The following is a 23,227-nucleotide window of genomic DNA, read 5'->3' on the forward strand; positions in this document are numbered from 1 at the left end:
GGTACTTTCTCCGTTTATATTAAAAAGGTTCATTCTTAAAAAGCCAGGCTAGGTTATTTTTTTTTTTTTAAAGTATTTGCACTGTATATTAAGTTACATTTAGTTGTTAAGATGTAAGGATGAAAACAACACTTTTCATTGTAAACAGTGATTATTAAGGGTGGATTTCAATAATCGATTTCCTGATTCAAAGTGATTTTAGCTTGATATTTTAGCAATATTGATTTTTTATATCCTGAATTGATTTTTAAATATAAATGTATTTTCCCAGAAACCCCAGAATCTCAGGTTAAAGCTCACAACTATTTCAACAACCACCAAACAGCTAAAACAGCAAATGAGAGCAGATAAAGCTCTTTAGCTCGTCTCACCTGACAGCACATAAACAGACACGCCATCTGGGCTGAAAGCCGACATCTCACAGATTCTGTAGCTGTCTTGTGATGTGGTATGAGTCATTGACTAGGAAAAGAAAAGAAAATGGAATGGGAATTTATTGTTCTGCACTGTTTATGAGGATTATTTTTTTAACTGCTAGAAAGGATTCTGGAGAACCACTGATGGTGAGTCCCACCCAAATGAGATCCTGGATGATCGTGAAATGGTGTACCAAGCCATGCAATCAGAATATGGGAATTCTCAGAAGAACTGATTCAAGCAATAACTTGGATTTCAGTTATGCCTTATGCACTATTAGTCCTACCCAGGTAGTAGACAATAGGGTCTGGACATTGACACGTCCCTAACAGTATGACTGCTTGGGTTTCAACAAACTTTAAAGGACAATTCAGTTTGGAATATTCTAACTTTAGAATGGGAAGACTTTAATTTGTTTTATTCATTTAAGACAGCTTCAGCAAAGTCCAAAACAAACTTTTTTTTTTTTTTTTTTTTACATCTATTCACCCAAAAAAGCACTATTATTGTGCAAACTTGGTTGATTGTGATTGTATGTGTTTATGAGTTGTACTGAGGCAATAAAAGTCCCAGTTGTTCACTTCCAAGTCAACTCCTTTTGTGAGTCACATACATAGACCTAAAAATGCAATACATGTTTTATCTCAATACCAAATAAAGCTAAGGGGGTTTGAGGGAGTGTGCCTGATGGCTGGACCTTAATCAACAGAGACTGGTCAGGTGCAGCTTGAAGAGATAAAAATGGGTCTGCCCTCTTGTGGGCTCGTCTCTTGCAGGAGGCGCCCTAGGGAGGAGCTGGACTGTGTCCCCATCTTAGAACTCTACTAGACTTCGGCACTCCCATAAAGAATGACAGTGGATATGGGTTATTAGAAGGAACATAAATTTATCTAAACCAAGATAAATCAAATATATGAAAGCGAAGGAGGGTAAAGGGACCACCCTTTACCCTCCTTTGCTTTCATATATTTTTTGTTGCCCACTCAACTATTGTGTTTTCTGTTTCAATTCAAATATGGATAGAAGTTTTTAATATGGCCTTGTTGAGACATTAAGCATGAATTCTTGGTATTCTTCTTTTAAGTCCCTTGATTGGTAAGGTTGCTTGAAGCAATCTCAAATGAAAAGTATGCTCCGCCTTCTTCTCTGATGGGTGGTGTGAAAAACTAAACAACACAGCATGTCAATAAAAGGGAATGGCCAACAATAAAACTTAATGACTGGTGTAAAAAATGCAGAAAGCCGCCATGTGCTCATCTTGGCGAAACAATTTAGTCATGCTTGTTTTACTGAATTCCTGTGTTACTTCTAGTGTATCATCTCCTCAGTTTTCTTTTTCCTGTCAGCTACAGGGACAGTTTCATCTAAATGAGATGCACAAGACTGGAGATGTGGTTCTGGGGGGACTGTTTCAAGTCCACTTTTCAAGTGTTACTGATCTGTCTTTTACCTCACAGCCACAACAGCCTACTTGCCACGGGTAACTATGACAGGGAAAAAAACTACAAAAAAAAAATAGAAAAAGAAAACTATTAAACTTAATTCAAAGAAAATATTTTGTATCTGAAATAACTATGCCATTCCGAAAAAATGCATGTATCTTGAAAAATGCAGCTGCTTTTATTAATGTTAAACAATACATTTAATTGTTATTGTTGAATTTTTTTAATTGCTCATAATATTAGTAATTTTGCAACATATGTTACATTTTAAAAATCTTGTTGTTTATTCAATAATAACTTTTTCTTGTCTTAGTGTGTATGTCTTAGGATTTAAGCTTGCACAGACCATGGCCTTTGCTATTGATGAGATCAACAGAAACACAAACCTGCTCCCTAATGTGACTCTGGGATATACTGTTTATGATAACTGCCTTGAACTTGGAATTGGATTCCGTGGAGCATTGTCATTAGCCAGTGGTCAAGAGGATCAAATTGTAGTAGATGATACATGTGTTGGAAATCCTCCAGTTGTAGGGATTGTGGGTGATTCATCTTCTACAAATTCAATTGCAATCTCCAGCGTCTTAGGTTTGTACAGAGTACCTATGGTAAGTTTTCTGCTTGACCATGTGACTGTTTTCATGGATTAGTTTGATATAATTGAAAATGTCATGTCATGATGACAAAGTTACGATATTTCTACCTGGATAGCTCTCCAATATACAGTCTGTATCTTTCACAGGTGAGTTATTTTGCCACATGTTCCTGCCTGAGTGACCGTCAAAAGTATCCATCCTTCTTTAGAACAATCCCAAGTGATGCTTTCCAGGTGAAAATTTGTCACCAAAATAACAATGGAAACACAAAAGTATTTTTGAAGAAGACAATATTTGTGTAAAGGGGGAGAACACAAAAGGATATCAAAATGTTGGAAATTATAATATAATTATTTTTAACAACTACACTCCAATTCTATATTATCTCAGAGAAAAAAGCTAAATTGTACATAATACACTGAAAGGTTTTTTTAAACTTTTTAATGCCCTTACCCTTTCATCTGTATTCACTTAGGTACGTGCAATGATTCAGATTCTAAAGCACTTCGGCTGGACTTGGGCAGGTCTGCTTGTGATTGATGATGATTATGGGCTTCATGCAGCCAGATCCTTTCAGTCTGAGCTGAGTGTGTCTGGTGAAGGTTGCCTGGCCTACACTGAGGTTTTACCCTGGGACAAAGACACAGATGAACTCAGGAGGATTGTTGATGTGATGAAAAAATCCACAGCTCGAGTTGTCATTGTCTTTGAAATTCCTAGTCGTATGATAAGCCTGATGGAAGAGGTTTGGCTTTAAAACACTTTAATTATTACTAGTTACAAAAGTCTGAATCACCGTATCATGTAAAACACGTATTACATCATTAGTTGAATTGGTACAGAAAATAATTACATAAATTTTATTTACAATAGCTGCTTCATTGGCATAATAATGCCACTAAAGAAGTTCTACTTATAGTATCATTTCATAGATTTGGTCTAATTTAATTCACAGGTAGTAAGGCAAAATGTGACTGGCCTACAATGGATAGCCAGTGAAGCCTGGGCAGAATCTGCTGTGCTCCAAACACCTCACTTTATGCCATACCTGGGTGGTACACTGGGAATCACCATTCGTCGAGGAGAAATACCAGGGCTCAGGGAATTCCTGTTACAAATACGTCCTGATCAACATCACAACAGTAACTACGGAAATAGCATGGTGAGAGTGGAACCCTTTCAATCAATCAAATCAATCAATCAAGACTTTATTCGTCACGTGCAGTTTGCCCTGCAGTGAAATAGGACCCCCCCTGACCTTATACACACAACACAGACACCACATGGGGATAAAAGTCGGAGATCAGTAGTGTTACAAAAAACAAACAAACACTGAAATATACACTACAATGGGAAAGTACAAGAGAGACCTCTACTCATGCTGGGCTCCTGGGAGGACAGCATGAGAACTGGAAACAAAAAAACTCCTCTGCACAAAAAAAGCACATAAATGTCCACAACATTACATTATGGAACACGTGACAAGCCACAGGGTCGGGTGAAAGGGTGGGGGGGAGGGGGGGGGGGGGAGGAGCAATCCGAAGCAAACTCAGCAGCCATCCTGCCCAGCGCTACCCTTCCAGCGCAGGCTCAGACCCGCCGTGTTCCCAGGAGGCAACAAGCATCGAAGGCGTTTGGAAAGGGAGGGGGGATGAGTGTGTGCATATCAGTGTATATGTATGTGTGTGCGTGTACAGAGTTCAGCTGAGACAGTGTCCTTTGCCCTGCTAGGCTAAGTAAACAGTCTTCCAGCCAACCCAGGTGGCCTTGCATGGAATGGGAAGGAACAGACTAAACACAGTCGTTATCAGGGTGTTTTTGTTCGGCTCCAGCCTTGCAACCGCAGCTGGCTCCGAAAGGGTATCCGCATGAAGTGATGGTGCTTTTTACTTAAGTGCGAACAGCTCATAGTGATAGTGATAGTCACAACAAATATATATTTTCATCAATTGTAGCAAATAATTTTCTATATATTTCAGGTGAATCAGTTTTGGGAATTTACATTTCAGTGCAGATTTGCACCAGCTCCAGCAGGCTGGGTGGAAGGTGGGGGTGCAATATGCACTGGACAGGAAGATCTAGGAAATGTTGACACTGAGTACTTGGACATTTCCAACTTGAGGCCTGAGTATAATGTGTACAAAGCCGTTTATGCTCTTGCACATTCCCTTGATGATATGCTGCGGTGCAAGCCAAGAAGAGGGCCTTTTAGTGGGGACAGCTGTGCCACTTTACAGTCACTGGAGCCTTGGCAGGTGTGATATAATTGTACACTCCACCTTTGAATAAATCATTTGCTTTATAATTTCTTTTGGTGCAAAAAGTAATTTAATTATTCTATATTCTTTTAAACAGCTTGTTTATTACATGGAAAGAGTGAACTTCACCACTCCATCTGGGGATCAAGTGTCATTTGATGAGAATGGTGATGTGGTACCAATTTATGATGTTATTAACTGGTTGTGGCTCCCTGATGGAAGCACTACAGTTCAAAATGTGGGTGAGGTCAAAAGGACAGCTTTCAAAGGTGAAGAACTCATACTTAATGAAGACAAAATATTCTGGAACTTTGAATCCAAAAAGGTTAGATATGTTTTTATTTGACATTTACAGTATATAGAATTGTAGCAGGCAATAAATATTTATTTTTTTATGTCCAATAGCCACCTCGATCAGTATGCAGTGAGAGTTGTCCTCCTGGTACCCACATGGTGAGAAGGAAGGCGGAGCCCGAATGCTGTTTTGATTGCATCCCTTGTTCTGAGGGAAAGATCACTAACAAGAGCAGTAGGTGTTTATCTTTCTGTATGACATATTTGATTTAATTTCTGTGAAATATAGGATGCATTTCACCATAAAACCCTTTTTGTCAGGCTCGTTGGAGTGCACCAGTTGTCCAGAGGATTTTTGGTCAAACCCCCAGCGTGATCTATGCATTCCTAAGAAGACAGAGTTTCTTTCCTATCATGACCCTTTGGGTATTTGTTTAACAGCAACCTCCTTACTGGGAACATTTATATGTGTTGTTGTTCTGGGGATCTTTATCTACCATTGCACAACACCTATAGTACGTGCCAACAATTCAGAACTTAGTTTCCAGCTATTGTTGTCACTCATGTTGTGTTTTCTGTGTTCACTTTTGTTCATTGGACGACCCAGGATGTGGACATGCCAACTCAGGCATGCAGCATTTGGGATCAGCTTTGTGCTTTGTGTCTCATGCATCCTGGTAAAAACCATGGTTGTTCTGGCTGTGTTCAAAGCCTCCAAGCCAGGAGGGGGAGCCAGTCTGAAGTGGTTTGGTGCTATGCAGCAGAGAGGAACAGTTCTGTTTCTTACATCTATTCAGGCAGCCATCTGCACTACCTGGCTTGTCTCTTCCTCTCCAACTCCACATAAAAACACCCAATACCACAATGACAAGATTGTTTATGAGTGTGCAGTTGGGTCCACTGTTGGTTTTGCAGTGTTATTGGGCTATATTGGTGTGCTGGCTTTCCTCAGTTTTTTAATTGCATTCCTGGTGAGGAATCTCCCTGATAGTTTTAATGAGGCGAAGCTCATCACATTCAGCATGCTGATCTTCTGTGCTGTGTGGGTGGCCTTTGTTCCTGCTTATATCAGCTCACCAGGAAAACTTGCAGATGCAGTGGAGGTATTTGCCATCCTTGCTTCAAGTTTTGGACTCTTGATCACACTGTTTGGACCCAAATGTTACATAATCCTGTTGAGACCAGAGATGAACACAAAGAAAGCTGTTATGGGCCGTGGGATTGTGTCATAAAATTTTCAGTTTATGTCAATATATATGTGTGTGTTTGTGTTTGTGTGTGTGTGTGTGTGTGTGTGTGTGTGTGTGTATTGTATATATTGAACAGTATAGACCAAATATTAAATAAAGAATTAATTGGAAAATGTTAAATATTAAAGACAGTTATTCAGTCTTTTTTGCTGTTGTTCTTTTACCATGCAGTTTACATACAAAACAACCAGACTTTTCAAAGATAGGCATTAACTTTGTTACCCTCCACTCTAAAACTAACCTATTAAGGAAGTTAAATGTAATTGAAATTATTTTAATAAACTAAGCTTTCAAGATGGATTCATTTAGCAGTTTTACTCTGTATTATTGTATATTTGGCCTGATGGTGATCAAAACCATGCTGATCATTTCACGAAAACAACTCAGGCAGGACTCAAATACAGGTCTCAACTTTCAAACTTCAGTGCAGTTTGTTCTCAGTTCAAAATGTGTGACTATCAGAACTTAAGAGTAGTGACAATGCCAGGCTCCCACACACACAAAGCTCTCCAACACTTTCCTAGAGTGTCTTCCCAAACTTAACGTGCTCCTGTGACCAGCCAATTAAGAAGAGGCACTAACAAAGTCATCAGTGACAAATGAGTGGACATCCAGTGTTATGTAGAAACCAAAAGGCAGGAACCTATGAAGAGTCCAGACAATGCACAAAACTCAAAGTACTCAAAGTACACGGAATACACACTTGCACACACACACACACACACACACACACACACACACACACACAGACAAAGAGATAAGGAGAGAGATGAAGCAGAGAGAGCTAGAAAGAACTTCAAGAGGTTTGATGAAATTGATTGCATGTGGAGGGGAATGTTCTTTGTGGAAAAACAAACCTTTTGACCTGGTTGATAGGCTGGTGCAGGAGTTCGATTATGATCGACTACACGTTTATTTTGATCTCTGGTTCTCAGGAGTTCAGATTAGGTTGCTTTCCATAGATAGCAACACCTGTGGAAATGATACTGTGCTGAGGGCACCATTAGTTCACCCTCAAACAGGGGGGAAGAAAGTAGTTTGGTAGCCAAGGGATGCCTCAAACAGTGACAGACCCCTGGCTGAGGATGTCATCGTGTTATGGCCATATTCCACCTTATTCCCCTCCAGGTGGATTGTATTCTACAGGCAATGCAGCAGAGTACGAATTCTAGCTCCTGTTTTATACGCTGTGTTTCTCTGTGGATGGAAACCAGAGGATAAACTAACCTGAGCTCATGTCCTGAACAGAACTCTTTCCATACTGGAGATGTAACTTGAGGGTCGATATTAGACACGACATCAGTGGGAATTCCATGAAGTCAGAAGACATGTTCAATGAGGAGCTGGGCTGTTTTGATGATGGACGGAAGCTTCAGGAGAGCAACAAAATGGGCTGCTTTGGAAAACCGGTTAATGATGGTAAGTATAACTCATGTTTCAGGCTACATGAGACCAAGGTTAGCTTGAAGTGGGAAGAGGCCTCAACAAACCTTCTTACAGGGTGTTGGAAGGTTTATTCTGTGAACAGGCAAGGACATATTCTCAGATTTCTGTCATTAAAGCAGGTCACCAGAACAGATTGTGAAGAAAAGATTTGGTATGAAAGACACAAAAATCTTGCTGTAAGTACCCAATGAATATTTTTCAAGTGGATGCAGGGCACGTAAAGCTGGTTGGGGTGTCCACCACTTGGATCCGGTTCCTTCCTCTAAGCATCCTCTAAAGACATGATTTCCAATGTTAGAGAGGCAGTGATACAAGATGGAGGTAGGATGGTTTCATCTTCGGGTTTGTTATCCATGGAGGAGAACGGTCTGTACAAAGCATCTGGTTTAATGATCCAAGTCTGTAGATAATGGAGAAGATAAAGCAAGGAAAGAAAAGGGCCCACAAGGCTTGTCATGCATTCATCCTCTCGGGAGTTTGGTCCGTCCAATCCGTGTCCTCAAGCCAGTCTCCACTCAGCCAATTGTAATTCTCCCAGCACCATCTTGATGGCGAGCAACTCCAATCTCCAGTATCACAATTCATTTTTCCCAATGAGAGAAAATAAAATAGTAAATGGCCTCTATTTGTATAGCGCTTTACTAGTCCCTAAGGACCCCAAAGCGCTTTACACATCCAGTCATCCACCCATTCACACATATATTCACACACTGCTGATGGCAAGCTACATTGTAGCCACAGCCACCCTGGAGCGCACTGACAGAGGCGAGGCTGCCGGACACTGGCGCCACCGGGCCCTCTGACCACCACCAGTAGGCAACGGGTGAAGTGTCTTGCCCAAGGACACAACGACCGAGACTGACCAAGCCGGGGCTCGAACCGGCAACCTTCCGATTACAAGGCGAACTCCCAACTCTTGAGTCACGATCGGGATGCACAGGGAGCTCCCACTCTAGAATCAGATACATCCACCTCCATGATGAACTCTTTGGTGTAGTTGGGTGATATAAGGATGTGGGCAGAAGAAAAATCCTGTTTGAGATCACTGAAGGTTTCTTGGGCTGCTGAATTCCACTGAAACGGGACATTAAGTGAGATGAGACTGGTTACAGAATGATCCTGAATGCAACTCCGGTAGAAATTTGTGACTCTTAAGAATTTCTGGAGTGTTTTCTATCTGAAGGGACTGGCAAATCCATGACTGCCTTGAGCTTTACTAGTTCAGTTGACCTTTTCCTACAATTAAGTCAAGAAAAGAAACTGTGTCTCTGTGGAACACCCCAGCATCACTAATGGCATTTTACTTATGGAGAGTCTCTACAAATGCCAGACAGACACCTGCTCCCTGAATCGCACCCTGAAATACCTGACATTTACAGGTAATAGAAGCCTATTACATGGTTACTCTAAAAAATATTTTTGTATAATGTTGTATATTGTATTTTATATAATGTTTTATATTTTAAGCTTGGCAACAGCACATACTTTGTAAATATCACTGGGGATTGTTCTGACGAAATTTGAATACTGGAGCCTGACGCTCAGACAACAACAGGTAGATAGATAGTTGGTCTGAAAACACATACACACACACACACACACACACACAAACTTGCATAACTAACACAGTACACACTGTGCAAGAAGGTGTAGAGGAGGCAACTGAAGAGGTCATGCTCCTAGCAAGTCAGCCACAAGGTAAACTAAGCTAATGTAGTGAATCCCTAAAGACACAGTGAATGAATACTGTGAATATAATTAGCAGGTGATTCAACAAAGAGTGTGCTTTGGTTAAAGTATGTGAAGATTGCACTAAAAAATTGAAATTTTGAACTGAATATAAAATCAGTTCAAAATTTCTTTACTTTTTGCAGATGATGTGGCACTGTTTGCTTAATCGGGGGGGTGACCTCCAGCTTGCACTGGAGTGGTGTGAGAATCATCACCCCCAAGTCAGAGACCATAGTTCTCAGCCGGAAAGGGTGGAATGCCAACTCCATCTGGGACAAATAACTACCCCAAGTGAAAGAATTTAATTTAATTATCGGGGTGTTGTTCACGAGTCTGGGGAAAGTGGAACATGAGATTGACTGATGGATTTGGGCAACATATGCAGTGATGCAGACGCTGTACCACAGACTGGTACATATAGTGGGGGTCCTGGCTAATTTGGTGCACCCCCCCCCCCCCCCACACACACACACACACACACACCAAAACACGCACACAGACACACAACATGGATTAAGGATTGTCCGTTAACATCTGTTATTGTGAAAACTGTTCTCGGAACCATACTGAATTTAACCAGATAAATATTTTATATAGGGAGAGAGAGTATGCCAATTGCTAACAAACAGTCATTATAATTCATCATACATTGTGAATAGCGGACAAATCAACAATACACCTCTTCCAATTAATGGCTAATTAATATTATGCTGAACACAGTCCAAAAGATTCAATAAGTCGCCTCAGTGTCTACTGTCGGTCTACTGTTTACTATCATAGCCAAGTGGCTAACAAACGTAAACAGAAGTTTTCCCAATCCTTACTAATGAATGTTACCTTGTTTCAGGATACATAATACCTGCCATTATGCAAAAACACATCTGCTTACCTGTATCTTTTGCAGGTAAGCAGATGCGTTTTGGCACATCGGCACATTTGCACATTCTCTTCCTCTTGTCCATCTTCCATCAGTAATTTTGCACTGCAGTATAATCACCCAACCCCACAACATAAACTAATAGACCAACACCTTGTACAGGGCTTTTTTCTGGGATTTCACACAACCCAGGAAAAATAATTAATACATAATGGGCTTGGATTGACAATATTATGAATGAAATGTGCACTATTTGGAAGCAGCCCGCCCCCTCCCCTTTCGACAAGTTGTGTGTGAGACTTCAGCACAGCATCAGCAGCAAGCAGGCACCGAGGGCCTTCGTGCTCACTTTTTGCATATATTTGTATGATAGAATTTAGAAAACATGTCAGTGCAAATTATAAGTCTATATCATAATGTCTTCAGTTTTTGTGTTTGTTGTAGGGCTGTCAATGTTAATGAGTTAACTGCCTCATCACGATTAATGTGATTAATATTTTTAATGCAATTAACCCATCTAGAGCACAGACACAGAATGGACAAACTTTGGAAAAACTACACGAAATTCATTGACAGAGACATTTCAAGGATTTTGAGTCATTCTGCCCTCCAAATAGATTAATTGAGTTAATCACGTTAAACATGATGGCAGCATTTACATTGACAGCCCTAGTTTGTTGGTTTGTTCTTATTTTGTTTTATTTTGCGAGCTGCTTATTAGATGCCGCTCCACCCAGCCATCCTGCCCCTCTCCTCCCTGTGTGGCAAGCAGCAGGAGCACCTCGCAAACATGGGCAAAAATGGGCAAAAATGGGCAAAAATGGGCAAGAGAAAACCAATTGGTGCCAATGCAATGCCCAAAATGCCATTGCCATGATGCCGCCCCCACAACAATACCGCTCTGGGCAACCACCCATTTCCCCCATATAAAAAAACGCTACTTCTCAGGACAATCTTCCACATCCATTACGTTTTCGAGTCGCCTCTTGCCCTTTGTAGCTTGGTGTCCTGCCTATGCTCATGCCCCTTTGTTTTTGTTTTGATTTGTTGTCGTCCCCGCAACAATTTTGTTTTCTATTCTCTTTCAACTCAAATATGGACTGAAGCTCTTTAATATGATGTTGTTGAGACATTCCACATGAACTTTGCTGTACATGAATTACGATCTGTTATTTTTGCTATTCTTCTTTTGTGTCACTTGATATGCACACAGAAACAACTGTTACTCTGACAATTCTTCAGTGAGTTATTACTGATGACTAATTTACTCACAGTGTTCCCTGAGTTTGCCTGGATACAAAGCAATCTCAAATGAAAAGTATACACCTCCTTCTTCCCTAATGGGTGGTGTGCAAGATTAAACAACACAGCAAGTCAATAAAAGGGAATGGCAAACAATAAAACCTAATGACTGGTCTCAAATATTCAGAAAGCTGCCATGTGCTCATCTTTGCATAACTATTTAGTTGTGGTTGTTTTGCTGTATTCCTGTGTTTCTTCGACTCGATCCACTCCTCAGTTTTCTTTCTCCTGTCAGCTGCAGGGACAGTTTCATTTAAATGAGATGCACAAAACTGGAGATGTGGTTCTGGGTGGACTGTTTCAAGTCCATTTCTTTTCAAGTGTTCCTGATCTGTCTTTTACCTTGCAGCCACAACAGCCTACTTGCCATGGGTAACTATGACAGGAAAATGGCATGAGAAAAATAGAATAAGAAAACTGTTAAACTTATTTCCAGTATAAATATGTATTTTATATCTAAAATAACTACACAATGGATCTTCATTTTTTTTAATAATATTTAATTGTTATTTAGTTTCCTTAATTGATTAAAATGTCATTACTTTTGAAACATTTTCAAACTGCACTCATTTTCTTATTTTTCAAAAATCTGCATTGTACATATATATTTTATTGTCAGATAGTTTATTGCATATATATATTGTTTCTTGTCTTAGTGTGTATGTCCTAGGATTTAAGCTTGCACAGACCATGGCGTTTGCTATTGATGAGATCAATAGAAACTCAAACCTGCTCCCTAATGTGACTCTGGGATACACTCTTTATGATAACTGCCTTGAACTTGGAATTGGATTCCGTGGAGCATTGTCATTAGCCAGTGGTCAAGAGGATCAAATTGTAGTACATGATACATGTGTTGGAAATCCTCCAGTAATAGGGGTTGTGGGTGATTCATCTTCTACAAATTCTATTGCAATCTCCAACATCTTAGGTTTGTACAGAGTACCTATGGTAAGTTTTCTGCTTGACCATGTAACAGTTTTATTGGATTAATTTGATTTAATTAAAAATGTAAAACCATTTTATGAAAAAAATAATGCAGTCATGATGACAAAGTTAAGATATCTCTACATGGATAGCTCCCCAATATACAATCTGTATATTTCACAGGTGAGTTATTTTGCCACGTGTTCCTGCCTGAGTGACCGTCAAAAGTATCCATCCTTCTTTAGAACGATCCCAAGTGATGCTTTCCAGGTGAAAATTTGTCATCACAATTAAAATGGAAACGCAAAAGTATGTTTCAATATCTGTGTAAAAGAAGAAAACACAAGGATATGAAAATATTAGAAATAATAATATAATTAGCTTTGCGAATTACACTCTATTTAATATCTGTATTATCTCAGAGATTAAGGCTAAATTGCAATTATATTTAAATGCTGTATTGTGGATGATGAAAAAAAATATAACACGCCAAAAGTTTTTCTTTTCTTTTCAGTGCACTTACACTTTAATCTGTATTCACTTAGGTACGTGCAATGATCCAGATCCTAAAACATTTCGGCTGGACTTGGGCAGGTCTGCTCGTCAGTGATGATGATTATGGACTTCATGCAGCCAGATACTTTCAGTTTGAGCTGAGTGTGTCTGGTGAAGGTTGCCTGGCCTACACTGAGGTTTTACCCTGGGACAAAGACACAGATGAACTCAGGAGGATCGTTGATTTGATGAAAACCTCTACAGCTCGAGTTGTCATTGTCTTTGAACATCCTAGTCGCATGATACACCTTATGGATGAGGTTTCACTTTAAAATATTTTTATATAATTACTAGTTACAGAGGTCTTCATAATTATATTGTTTAAAACACGTATTACATATCATTGTGAGTACAGAAATGAGTACAGAAATTTAATAATTCAGAATTCATTTTAAAGATCATAAACTGTTTATGTTCATAAACTGATGCCATATCTCATCTGCTCCACGCATCCCTGAGTCACCTGGACACTGGCAGAGGATGCTGTTCGTGGACTACAGTTCAGCATTCAACACAATAATTCCCTCTAAGCTTTTCACCAAGTTGACGGATCTAGGACTCAGCTCATCACTGTGTCAGTGGATCCTCAACTTCCTCACAGACAGACCCCAATCAGTGAGGGTGGGAAAACAAGTCTCCCCTCCATCTCACTCAGCACTGGAGTACCTCAGGGCTGTGTTTTAAGCCCCCTGCTGTACTCACTGTACACTTATGACTGTGTAGCCACATCAGACACCACCTCCATTGTCAAGTTTGCTGACGACACTGTTGTTGTGGGCCTGATCTCCGACAACATCGAGACAGCCTACCTGGAGGAGATTAGGAACCTGGAGACCTGGTGCCAGGAGAATAACCTCCTCCTAAATGTCAGCAAGACTAAGGAGCTGATCGTGGACTTCACTACAAAGCAGGCGAGGAATTACAAGCCCCTCATCATCAGTGGCACGCCAGTGGAGAGAGTGGACAGTTTCCGATACCTGGGTGTCCACATCACTTAGGACCTGTCATGGTCCTGTCACATCAACACCCTGGTTAAGAAAGCCCGTCAGCGTCTCTTCTTCCTCAGAAGACTTAGAGACTTCCATCTGCCACTGAAGGTGCTCAAGAACTTTTACTCTTGCACCATCGAGAGTGTCCTGACGGGAAACATCTGCACCTGGTTTGGGAACAGCACCAAGCAGGACAGACGAGATCTGCAAAGAGTGGTGCGCTCAGCCGAACACATCATTCAATCAGAGCTCCCTAACCTGCTGTCCATCTACACCAAGCGGTGCAAGACCAAAGCTAGGGAGATTATGATGGACCTCTCCCATCCCAACAATGGACTCTTCTCACTGTTGAGGTCTGGGAAGCGCTTCCGCTCCCTTAAGGCCAAAACAGAGAGAATGAGGAGGAGCTTCTTCCCCAAGGCTATTCGGGCTGTGAACCAGGTGTAGGACTCTCCCACACACATCACATCACTATAAGACTACACTCTCACACACATCACATCACCACACCCACTCTGGTTTTTCTTCATGCACACTTCCTATAATTTATAATCTCTTTCTGCTATTTGCACAGTTTTACTGTAAATTTCCAAGTTAAATCTGTAAATTTTGAAATAACCTGTAAATTGTAAATACTGTAAAACCACTGTCATTTAATGGTCGGGCACTGCACAGCTACAGGCACCTCATGTTATACTGTGTATGGTTGTGTGTGTGACAAATAAAATTTGAATTTGTTTCAGTAAAGAAGTTGGAATTACAATATTATTTCATAGATTTGGTCTGATCTAATTCACAGGTAGTAAGGCAAAATGTGACAGGCCTACAGTGGATAGCCAGCGAGGCCTGGACAGAATCTGCTGTGCTCCAAACACCTCACTTTATGCCATACCTGGGTGGTACACTGGGTATCACCATTCGTCGAGGAGAAATACCAGGGCTCAGGGAATTCCTGTTGCAAATACGTCCTGATCAACATCACAACAGTAGCTACGGAAATAGCTTGGTGAGACTTAAACACTTTTACTGTGGTAGTCAGAACAATTATATATTTTCATAATGTGTAACAAACATTTTTCAAAATATTTCAGGTGAATCAGTTTTGGGAACTCACATTTCAGTGCAGATTTGCTCCAGCTCCAGCAGGCTGGCTGGAAGGTGGAGGTGCACTATGCACTGGACAGGAAGATCTAGTAAATGTCGACACTGAGTACTTGGACATTTCCAACCTGAGGCCTGAGTATAATGTGTACAAAGCTGTATATGCACTGGCATATTCCCTTGATGATATGCTACGGTGTAAGCCAGGAAGAGGGCCCTTCAGTGGGAACAGATGTGCCTCTTTACAGTCACTGGAGCCTTGGCAGGTGTGGTATCATTTTACACTCCATCTCTAAACACGTGATTTGTTTTTTTTGTTGTGTTTTGTTTTGGTTTTTTTGTTTGTTTGTTTGTTTTGTTGTTGTTGTTTTTTTTGGGGGGGGGGGTTGATTTATTCTCCTGTTCCGTTTGGTTCTTAAGCCATCAGAATTATTGTCTGAGGGACAGATTTACTTTATCAAGTGGATCGTCACAACCTTGCCGTATTGGTCCATTTGATTGCCCTTAGTTATTATTATTTATTTATCTTTATTTTATTTTAAGTTTTTACAGATGGGACAGACATGACTTTGGGATAGGAAAGGAAGTGAGAAAGAAAGGGATGGAAAGAAAAACACAGGGGAAGAGGGACAGTGAGAGAAGACAATTAAAAAATAAAAATAAAAAACCACTGGATCACCTGTTGAGTGAGAACAAAAAGAAAAAGAAAACAAGGAAAAGGAGAGAAACACAATAAACATTACACCACAGCAATAACCTATATAACTGTAACTATCACTAAATACTAATACGAAGCACAATGTGCTTTGAGGTAGCAGCAGCCAAGAAAGATATAGTTTATGTCTGTGAGCACCCGTGTGTACACCCATGTGCACACCTGTATGCGTGAGCTTGTACGCTTGTATTCAAAAGGTTTCTTCATGTAACAATCTGGTTAGCAGATGGCCGCCCCTCCCTGAGCCTGGTTCTGCCGGAGGTTTCTTCCTGTTAAAAGGGAGTTTTTCTTTCCCACTGTTGCTAAAGTGCTTGCTCACAGGGAATCATTTGATTGCTGGGTTTTTCTCTGTATTTATTATTGTAGGGCCTACCTTGAGGCGACTGTTGTTGTGATTTGGTGCTGTATAAATAAAATTGAATTGAATTGAAATAGAGGGTGTGGGGAGCCATAGCCTCGTCCCCCAGGGCATAAAGCAGGCATGGAGGAGATCCAGGCCCCAGACATTCAGAGGCCCCCAGAGCATGAGAGCCCAAGGAGGACTATCAGAAGGGCCACCGTGTCAGGCCCCACCAAGCAGCCACCGGGAGTGAGCCGGCACATATCTGAGTGCCCAGCCCCGGAAACCCAGAACCACCAACTTACCGACGTCTGTGGGCATCACCCACCACAGCCCCCACCCTGATGGTAACCAGAGAATAGGGGTGTGATTGCTGCCTGCCTCTGCCGACTGATATGTGGTGTTGCTGTGTGCTGTTCTAAAGTGCATTTGAAACATGGGAGGGGCATGCCCTCCATTGTTTTAAATGCACATTGGGCTTCTTGGGCTCTCGTGTTCTGGGGGCCACTGGATGTCTGGGGCCTTGATCCCACAGAATTTCTGAAAGGGGATTTGCCATACTTGTGAGTAAAAGTAGTTAATGTATTTAAGTCATGGAGGTCATTAACTTCTATGCAGAACTTTTAGTAATGTGCCTTGGTTGATTGTGACTTAGATATAAATGACTTTATATATGTAGGCACCATAGATACAATTATTCATTTTATTTTTTATTTTATTAATTATTATTTAATAATAGCACAGTGGCACGGTGGTTAGCACTGTTGCCGCACAGCAAGAAGGTCCTGAGTTCATTTCCAACATCAGGCCGGGGTCTTTCTGTGTGGAGTTTGCATGTTCTCCCCGTGTTTGCGTGGGTTCCCTCCGGGTACTCCGGCTTCCTCCCACCGTCCAAAGACATGCAGCTTGTGGGGATAGGTTAATTGGAAAATCCAAATTGTCACTAGGTGTGAATGTGTGAATGAATGTGAGTGTGAATGGTTGTCTGTCTCTGTGTGTTAGCCCTGAGACAGACTGGCGATCTGTCCAGGGTGTACCCTGCCTCTCGCCCTATGACACCTGGGATAGGCTCCAGCGCCCCCCGCGACGCTGAAAAGGATAAGCGGAAGCGAATGGATGGATGGATTATTTAATTATTATATCTGATTGCTAAACTGAAAAATTGCCTCTGATTTCACTGTAAAGTTACTGGAGCCATGGCAGATGTGATATCATTTTACGCTCCATCTATGAAAAAAACATTCTTTCTATAATTGGTTTCAGAGTAAAAAGGAATTAATTTATTATACATTCCTTTTAAACAGCTTGTTTATTACATGGAAAGAGTGAACTTCACCACTCCATTTGGCGATCAAGTGTCATTTGACGAGAATGGTGATGTAGTACCAATTTATGATGTTATTAACTGGTTGTGGCTCCCTGATGGAAGCACTAAAGTTCAGAATGTGGGTGATGTTAAAAGGTCAGCTTTAAAAGGTGAAGAACTCACACTTGATGAAGGCAAAATCTTCTGGAACTTTGAATCCAAACAGGTTAGGTATGTTTTTATTTGACAAGTACCTTTTATGACATTTACAGTATATAGAATTGTAGCAGGCAATAAATATTTATTTTTTATGTTCAATAGCCACCTCGATCAGTATGCAGCGAGAGTTGTCCTCCTGGTACCCACATGGTGAGAAGGAAGGCGGAGCCCGAATGCTGTTTTGACTGCATCCCTTGTTCTGAGGGAAAGATCACTAACAAAAGCAGTGGGTGTTTATCTTTCTGAATGACATAATTGATTTAATTTCTGTTAAATATACGATGCATTTCACCATCAACCCCTCTTTGTTAGGCTCATTGGAGTGTACCAGTTGTCCAGAGGATTTTTGGTCAAACCCAAAGCGTGACCACTGTGTTCCTAAGAAGACAGAGTTTCTTTCCTATCATGACCCTTTGGGTATTTGTTTAACAGCAACCTCCTTACTGGGAACATTTATATGTGTTGTTGTTCTGGGGATCTTTATCTACCATTGCACAACACCTATAGTACGTGCCAACAATTCAGAACTTAGTTTCCAGCTATTGTTGTCACTCATGTTGTGTTTTCTGTGTTCACTTTTGTTCATTGGACGGCCCAGGATGTGGACATGCCAACTCAGGCATGCAGCATTTGGGATCAGCTTTGTGCTTTGTGTCTCATGCATCCTGGTAAAAACCATGGTTGTTCTGGCTGTGTTCAAAGCCTCCAAGCCAGGAGGGGGAGCCAGTCTGAAGTGGTTTGGTGCAATGCAGCAGAGAGGAACAGTTCTGTTTCTTACATCTATTCAAGCAGCCATCTGCACTACCTGGCTTGTCTCTTCCTCTCCAACTCCACATAAAAACACCCAATACCACAATGACAAGATAGTGTATGAGTGTGCAGTTGGGTCCACTGTTGGTTTTGCAGTGTTATTGGGCTATATTGGTGTGCTGGCTGTCCTCAGTTTTTTAATTGCATTCCTGGTGAGGAATCTCCCTGATAGTTTTAATGAGGCCAAGCTCATCACATTCAGCATGCTGATCTTCTGTGCTGTGTGGGTGGCCTTTGTTCCTGCTTATATTAGTTCACCAGGAAATCTTGCAGATGCAGTGGAGGTATTTGCCATTCTTGCTTCAAGTTTTGGACTCTTGATCACACTGTTTGGCCCCAAATGTTACATAATCCTGTTGAGACCAGAGATGAACACAAAGAAAGCTGTTATGGGTCGTGGCATTGTGTCATAAAATTTTCAGTTTATGTCAAAAGGATTTTTTTTTTTGCACAGTTTAGGCCAAAAATTAAATAAACAAATACAATTAACAAATGCTAAATATTAAAGACAGTTATTTAGTCGGTTTTTTGTTGCTGTTCTTTTAAAATGCAGTTTAAATACAAAACAACTAGACTTTTCAAAGAGAAGCATTGACTTCGTTACACTCCACTGTAAAATTAACCTATTAACCTCCTAAGACTCAAACTCTTTCATGGCATGCATTTTTAATTTCTCTTTGCTATTTGGGCTGATTGGGACCTGATGAATGTAAAACCAAAGAATTGCCAGATATATTTTTTTTGACCTGATGTTTGTGTCTGAGAAAAATGAGATCCACATATGAGGACATTTGTTTGAAATTGCAATAGAACAGTGGAAGTATAATGTCCTTACATGTGGAAATCAGGCCCTTGTAGAGCAAAATTTAGTATTTTGGTCTAGCCAACCCAAAATGCGATGTCCACATATGTGGACGCCAGGTCCTAGGAGGTTAAGGAAGGTAAATGTAATTGAAATTATTTTAATAAACTAAGTTTTCAAGTTGGATTCATTTAGCAGTTTTACTCTATATTATTGTATATTTGGTCTGTCTTGAACTGATGGTGATCAAAACCATGCTGATCATTTCACGAAAACAACTCAGGCAGGACTCAAATACAGGTCTCAACTTTCAAACTTCAGTGCAGATTATTTTCAGTTTAAAATGTGTGACAATCAGAACTTAAGAGTAGTGACAATGCCAGGCTCCCAGACACACAAAGCTCTCCAACAGTTTTCTTAGAAGGTCTCTCCAAACATACTCTAAAAAGATTCTCATCCAGAGAGTTTATCTCCAAACCAGATTCAGAATACTAGCATACTTTATTAATCCCTAAGGAAATTATGTGGGCTAGAGTTTCCCCAAGACGGTAACAGTATCAGTTTAAACAATTTAAACAATATGATATGTTACAGATTTTTACAAATTTAAGAAATAGCACTAATATATACAAATCACTCAATTATAAATATCAAGAGTTAACAGAGGTGATTTTAAATAAATATCGAGAATATTGACAAGGATATTACAGAGTAGAAAAGAGCATGCACAAAAAGGGTGTAACTATTGCAGTGTTTACAGTATATTAGATGGAGGAGTTGTACAGGGAGATGGCCACGGGCAGGAATGATTTCCTGCATTGTTCAGTGGTGCTCTTTGGTAATCTCAGTCTCTCACTCAATGTGCTCCTGTGACTAGCCAGCATGTCATGGAGTGGGTGGGAGGTATCATCCAGCATTTTCTTTACCTTGGAAAACAGCCACCTCTCAGACACTACTAGGGCTGGGGGCAATATGGCCTAAAATCCATATTGCGATATATTATTTTCTTCTGTGTACCGTATTTTCTGCAGAATAAGGTGCAGTCAAAATCCTTTAATTTTCTCAAAAATCGACAGTGTGTCGTATAATCTGGCGTGCCTTATGTATGAATTCTGTTTCTGCTTACTGACCTCGAACCGATTTTATGTGGTACACACCGTTCAAAAAGCTGTCAAAAAATGTTTTAGTATGACTTTGGTAAACTACAAAGTTGCACTACTTGATGGATTGTCTGAGCATTACAGCTACCATAGTCAGGAGCCTAATCTGGGTCCAAAACTCTGTCCGCTTCAGGTCCCAAAGTCAAACAAACACTGCAGCATCACTGAGAGTTAAAAACTGTCTAAATTCTTTAATCTTTAATAAAATGGTCAGCATTGCTGCTTTACCAGTTATAACAACAAAAGTTTAACATCCAGGCATTCATGAAAACAGATTTTTTTTTAATTTAACGGAATTAGAAGTTAGCAGGAAGTTAGCTCACTAGTTTCCACCTAAACATGATATGCCATGTTCTGACTGAGAGATTTCTGAAAAAATTAAAACGTACAACTCTGCTATCACTTCCAACATAAATGAATACAGAAAACTAAACAGCAGTGACTTTTTTAGGGTTTTTTAGGGTTACTGAAGTTGGGTTAGCTGGTATATAATGATGTGCTACGTGATCGATAGCAACACAGCTATCCTAGCAACACAGGATGAACGCTAACTTTTTTCCACTCTATAAAAATTAATGGAAGAACAAATGCAATCGCATGGCAGGATGCTGCAAATGGACCAAACTTCAGTCAGGAGAACAACTGAAATAATCCACTTTAGTCATTAACCCTTTAAAACCGGTCGGAGCGGGAACGCTCTGTTTTGCGCAACTATTTTTTAAATCCCGGTAGCACTGCAACCACATAAGCTAGCGCAATAAATTTTTTTGCATATGAAACCAGAGGAGTTGTACTTACATCTTATGCCATTAGCTTGTCCTAGGTCACGGTTTCCTTCCACATATAGCTTTGCAAAAACTGCATAAAAAGTGCTTTCAGCAACAAAAACATAATATTCCAGAAACAGGCTTTGCCAATCCGATCAGCTGTTCATACCACTTCCTATGTTGAAATAGACGTCAGAGCAAACTTTCGCATGTCCGCCATTACCTGCCCGAAACCGGAAGTGATGTCATTTTCGCGGAAATGTAGTTTTTTTTACCATCAGGGCTTCATGAGCCTATACTGGTGTTTTTAAAAGTTATGTTTGACTTTATGACTTTCTGTGTCGTTTCTGGGATGCTTAGGCAACAGCATATAGGATAGCACTGGCCACAACAGAATCATAGAAAAGTCTGAGCATTGTGCGACAGATGTTGAAGGACCTCATCCGCCTCAGAATATAGAGACGATTCTGGCCGGTAAAGTGCAGTCAATCACAATCAGTCACTCATCAGCAACTCTGTCTTTCTCCAACAGATCTGAGCATAAAGACAAGCAGGCAAGTTTTGTTCACAGATAAGTCAAAATGCATACAGTACAGAGCCCAGGCTTACTAATGGTGACAATGGCAATGATCCACCAAAGACTTATGCTCAGCCGTTCGCTTAAGACGAGGAACTAGCAAGTTATCAGTCTCAGGTGAGTGAACATCCATTGGTGTGTAGAAACCACAAGGCAGGAACCTATAAAAAGTCCAGATAAACCCCAGCACACTGTACACGCAAACACACACACACACACACACACACACACACACACACGCACACAGATAAGGAGAGAGATGAAGCAGAGAGAGCTTGAATCAACTTCAGGAGGTTTGGTGAAACTGGGCTTCTTTGATTCCATGTGGAGGGGAATGTTCTTTGTGGAAAAACAAACCTTTTGACCTGGTTGATAGGCTGGTGCAGGAGTTCCATAAGGATCAGCTACATGTTTATTTTGATCTCTGGTTCTCAGGAGTTCAGATCAGGTTGCTTTCTATAGATAGCGACACCTGTGGAGCTGATACTGTGCTGAGGGCATCATTACTTCACCCTCAAGCAGAGGGGAAGAGAGTAGTTTGGTAGTCAAGGGATGCCTCAAACAGTGACAGATCCGTGGCTGAGGATGTCATCGAGTTATGGCCATATTCCACCTTATTCCCCTCCAGGTGGATTGTATTCTGGAGGCAATGCAGCAGAGTACGAATTCTAGCTCCTGTTATATATATATATATGTTTATATCCAGTATATAAAAATTGGTGTATTTCAAAAATAAAACTATGAAGACACTTAAAATAAATTTCCTGTTATTGTAAACTATTTTTTGCAACTTTTTTGTATTTAAAGTTTTGATGGATAAACCTCTTAAATTTCTCCAGGTAGAAATATATGTAAAAAAACAAAACAAAAACGATTTTCAATTTTTTTTTTAGTTTATTGCACTTTTTTGCAATTTATGTAGTTATTATGGACTTAATGCATACATATGTGGCCCGGTCATGGGGAATGAGACAGGACACAGGAAATACTATTTTGTGGGCTTTTTTATTCTCCGACTGTACTCGGAGGAGCACAGTTTTAATTCTGTAGTTTTGAGTGAAACGGCAAAATTTAACTATTCCACTGGCTCAGCCTAAAACTGCCTTTCAGGGTCTGAGACAAAAGTAACTATCATATGTACATGTTAAATTCAAACAGTATAGACAACAGTAGTGACCTGTCAAGAAACAAATACAACAAAAAAGAGAAAACAAAACAAATAAACACATTGTTTACATCCCACAACTTCACAGGTCAACTGGCAATAAAGTGCACTGTAAACTCTCTTTTAAACATACATTTCTATGAGAGAACATCATGAACTCACTTCGGTTTCTCCACACAGC

General features: G+C 40.4%; 2 protein-coding genes across 2 annotated transcripts; both read left to right on the plus strand.

Moving 5' to 3' along the window:
• The first annotated feature begins 1,790 nt into the window (after positions 1-1,790).
• Positions 1,791-6,239, plus strand: LOC148098928 (extracellular calcium-sensing receptor-like). Its single transcript, XM_087851589.1, has 9 exons — positions 1,791-1,897; positions 2,173-2,467; positions 2,602-2,688; positions 2,931-3,200; positions 3,411-3,617; positions 4,435-4,710; positions 4,811-5,038; positions 5,119-5,242; positions 5,329-6,239. Exons 1-9 carry the CDS (start codon positions 1,791-1,793, stop codon positions 6,237-6,239), a joined length of 2,505 nt encoding a protein of 834 aa, XP_087707715.1.
• A 5,636-nt stretch (positions 6,240-11,875) lies between these two features.
• LOC102779524 (extracellular calcium-sensing receptor-like) lies at positions 11,876-18,988 on the plus strand. The gene is made up of 9 exons (XM_035915699.2): positions 11,876-11,985; positions 12,270-12,564; positions 12,724-12,810; positions 13,086-13,355; positions 14,884-15,090; positions 15,176-15,451; positions 17,545-17,772; positions 17,868-17,991; positions 18,078-18,988. The coding sequence occupies exons 1-9, from the start codon at positions 11,876-11,878 to the stop codon at positions 18,986-18,988; spliced, it is 2,508 nt and encodes an 835-aa protein (XP_035771592.2).
• The last annotated feature ends 4,239 nt before the right edge of the window (positions 18,989-23,227 follow it).

The sequence above is a fragment of the Neolamprologus brichardi genome, chromosome 14 (assembly GCF_056152115.1).
Source record: "Neolamprologus brichardi isolate AB-2024 chromosome 14, ASM5615211v1, whole genome shotgun sequence".
In the NCBI taxonomy this organism is placed as follows: Eukaryota; Metazoa; Chordata; class Actinopteri; order Cichliformes; family Cichlidae; genus Neolamprologus; species Neolamprologus brichardi.

Bases quoted from the DNA above. Each gene is read 5' to 3' on its own strand.
- LOC148098928 (XM_087851589.1), top strand. From the start codon at position 1,791: ATGCACAAGACTGGAGATGTGGTTCTGGGGGGACTGTTTCAAGTCCAC. The intron at 3,618-4,434 runs GTGAGAGTGGAA...TATATATTTCAG, and splicing joins GTAACTACGGAAATAGCATG to GTGAATCAGTTTTGGGAATT. The intron at 5,039-5,118 runs GTTAGATATGTT...TATGTCCAATAG, and splicing joins GGAACTTTGAATCCAAAAAG to CCACCTCGATCAGTATGCAG.
- LOC102779524 (XM_035915699.2), top strand. From the start codon at position 11,876: ATGCACAAAACTGGAGATGTGGTTCTGGGTGGACTGTTTCAAGTCCAT. The intron at 12,811-13,085 runs GTGAAAATTTGT...GTATTCACTTAG, and splicing joins TCCCAAGTGATGCTTTCCAG to GTACGTGCAATGATCCAGAT. The intron at 17,992-18,077 runs GTGGGTGTTTAT...CCTCTTTGTTAG, and splicing joins AAAGATCACTAACAAAAGCA to GCTCATTGGAGTGTACCAGT.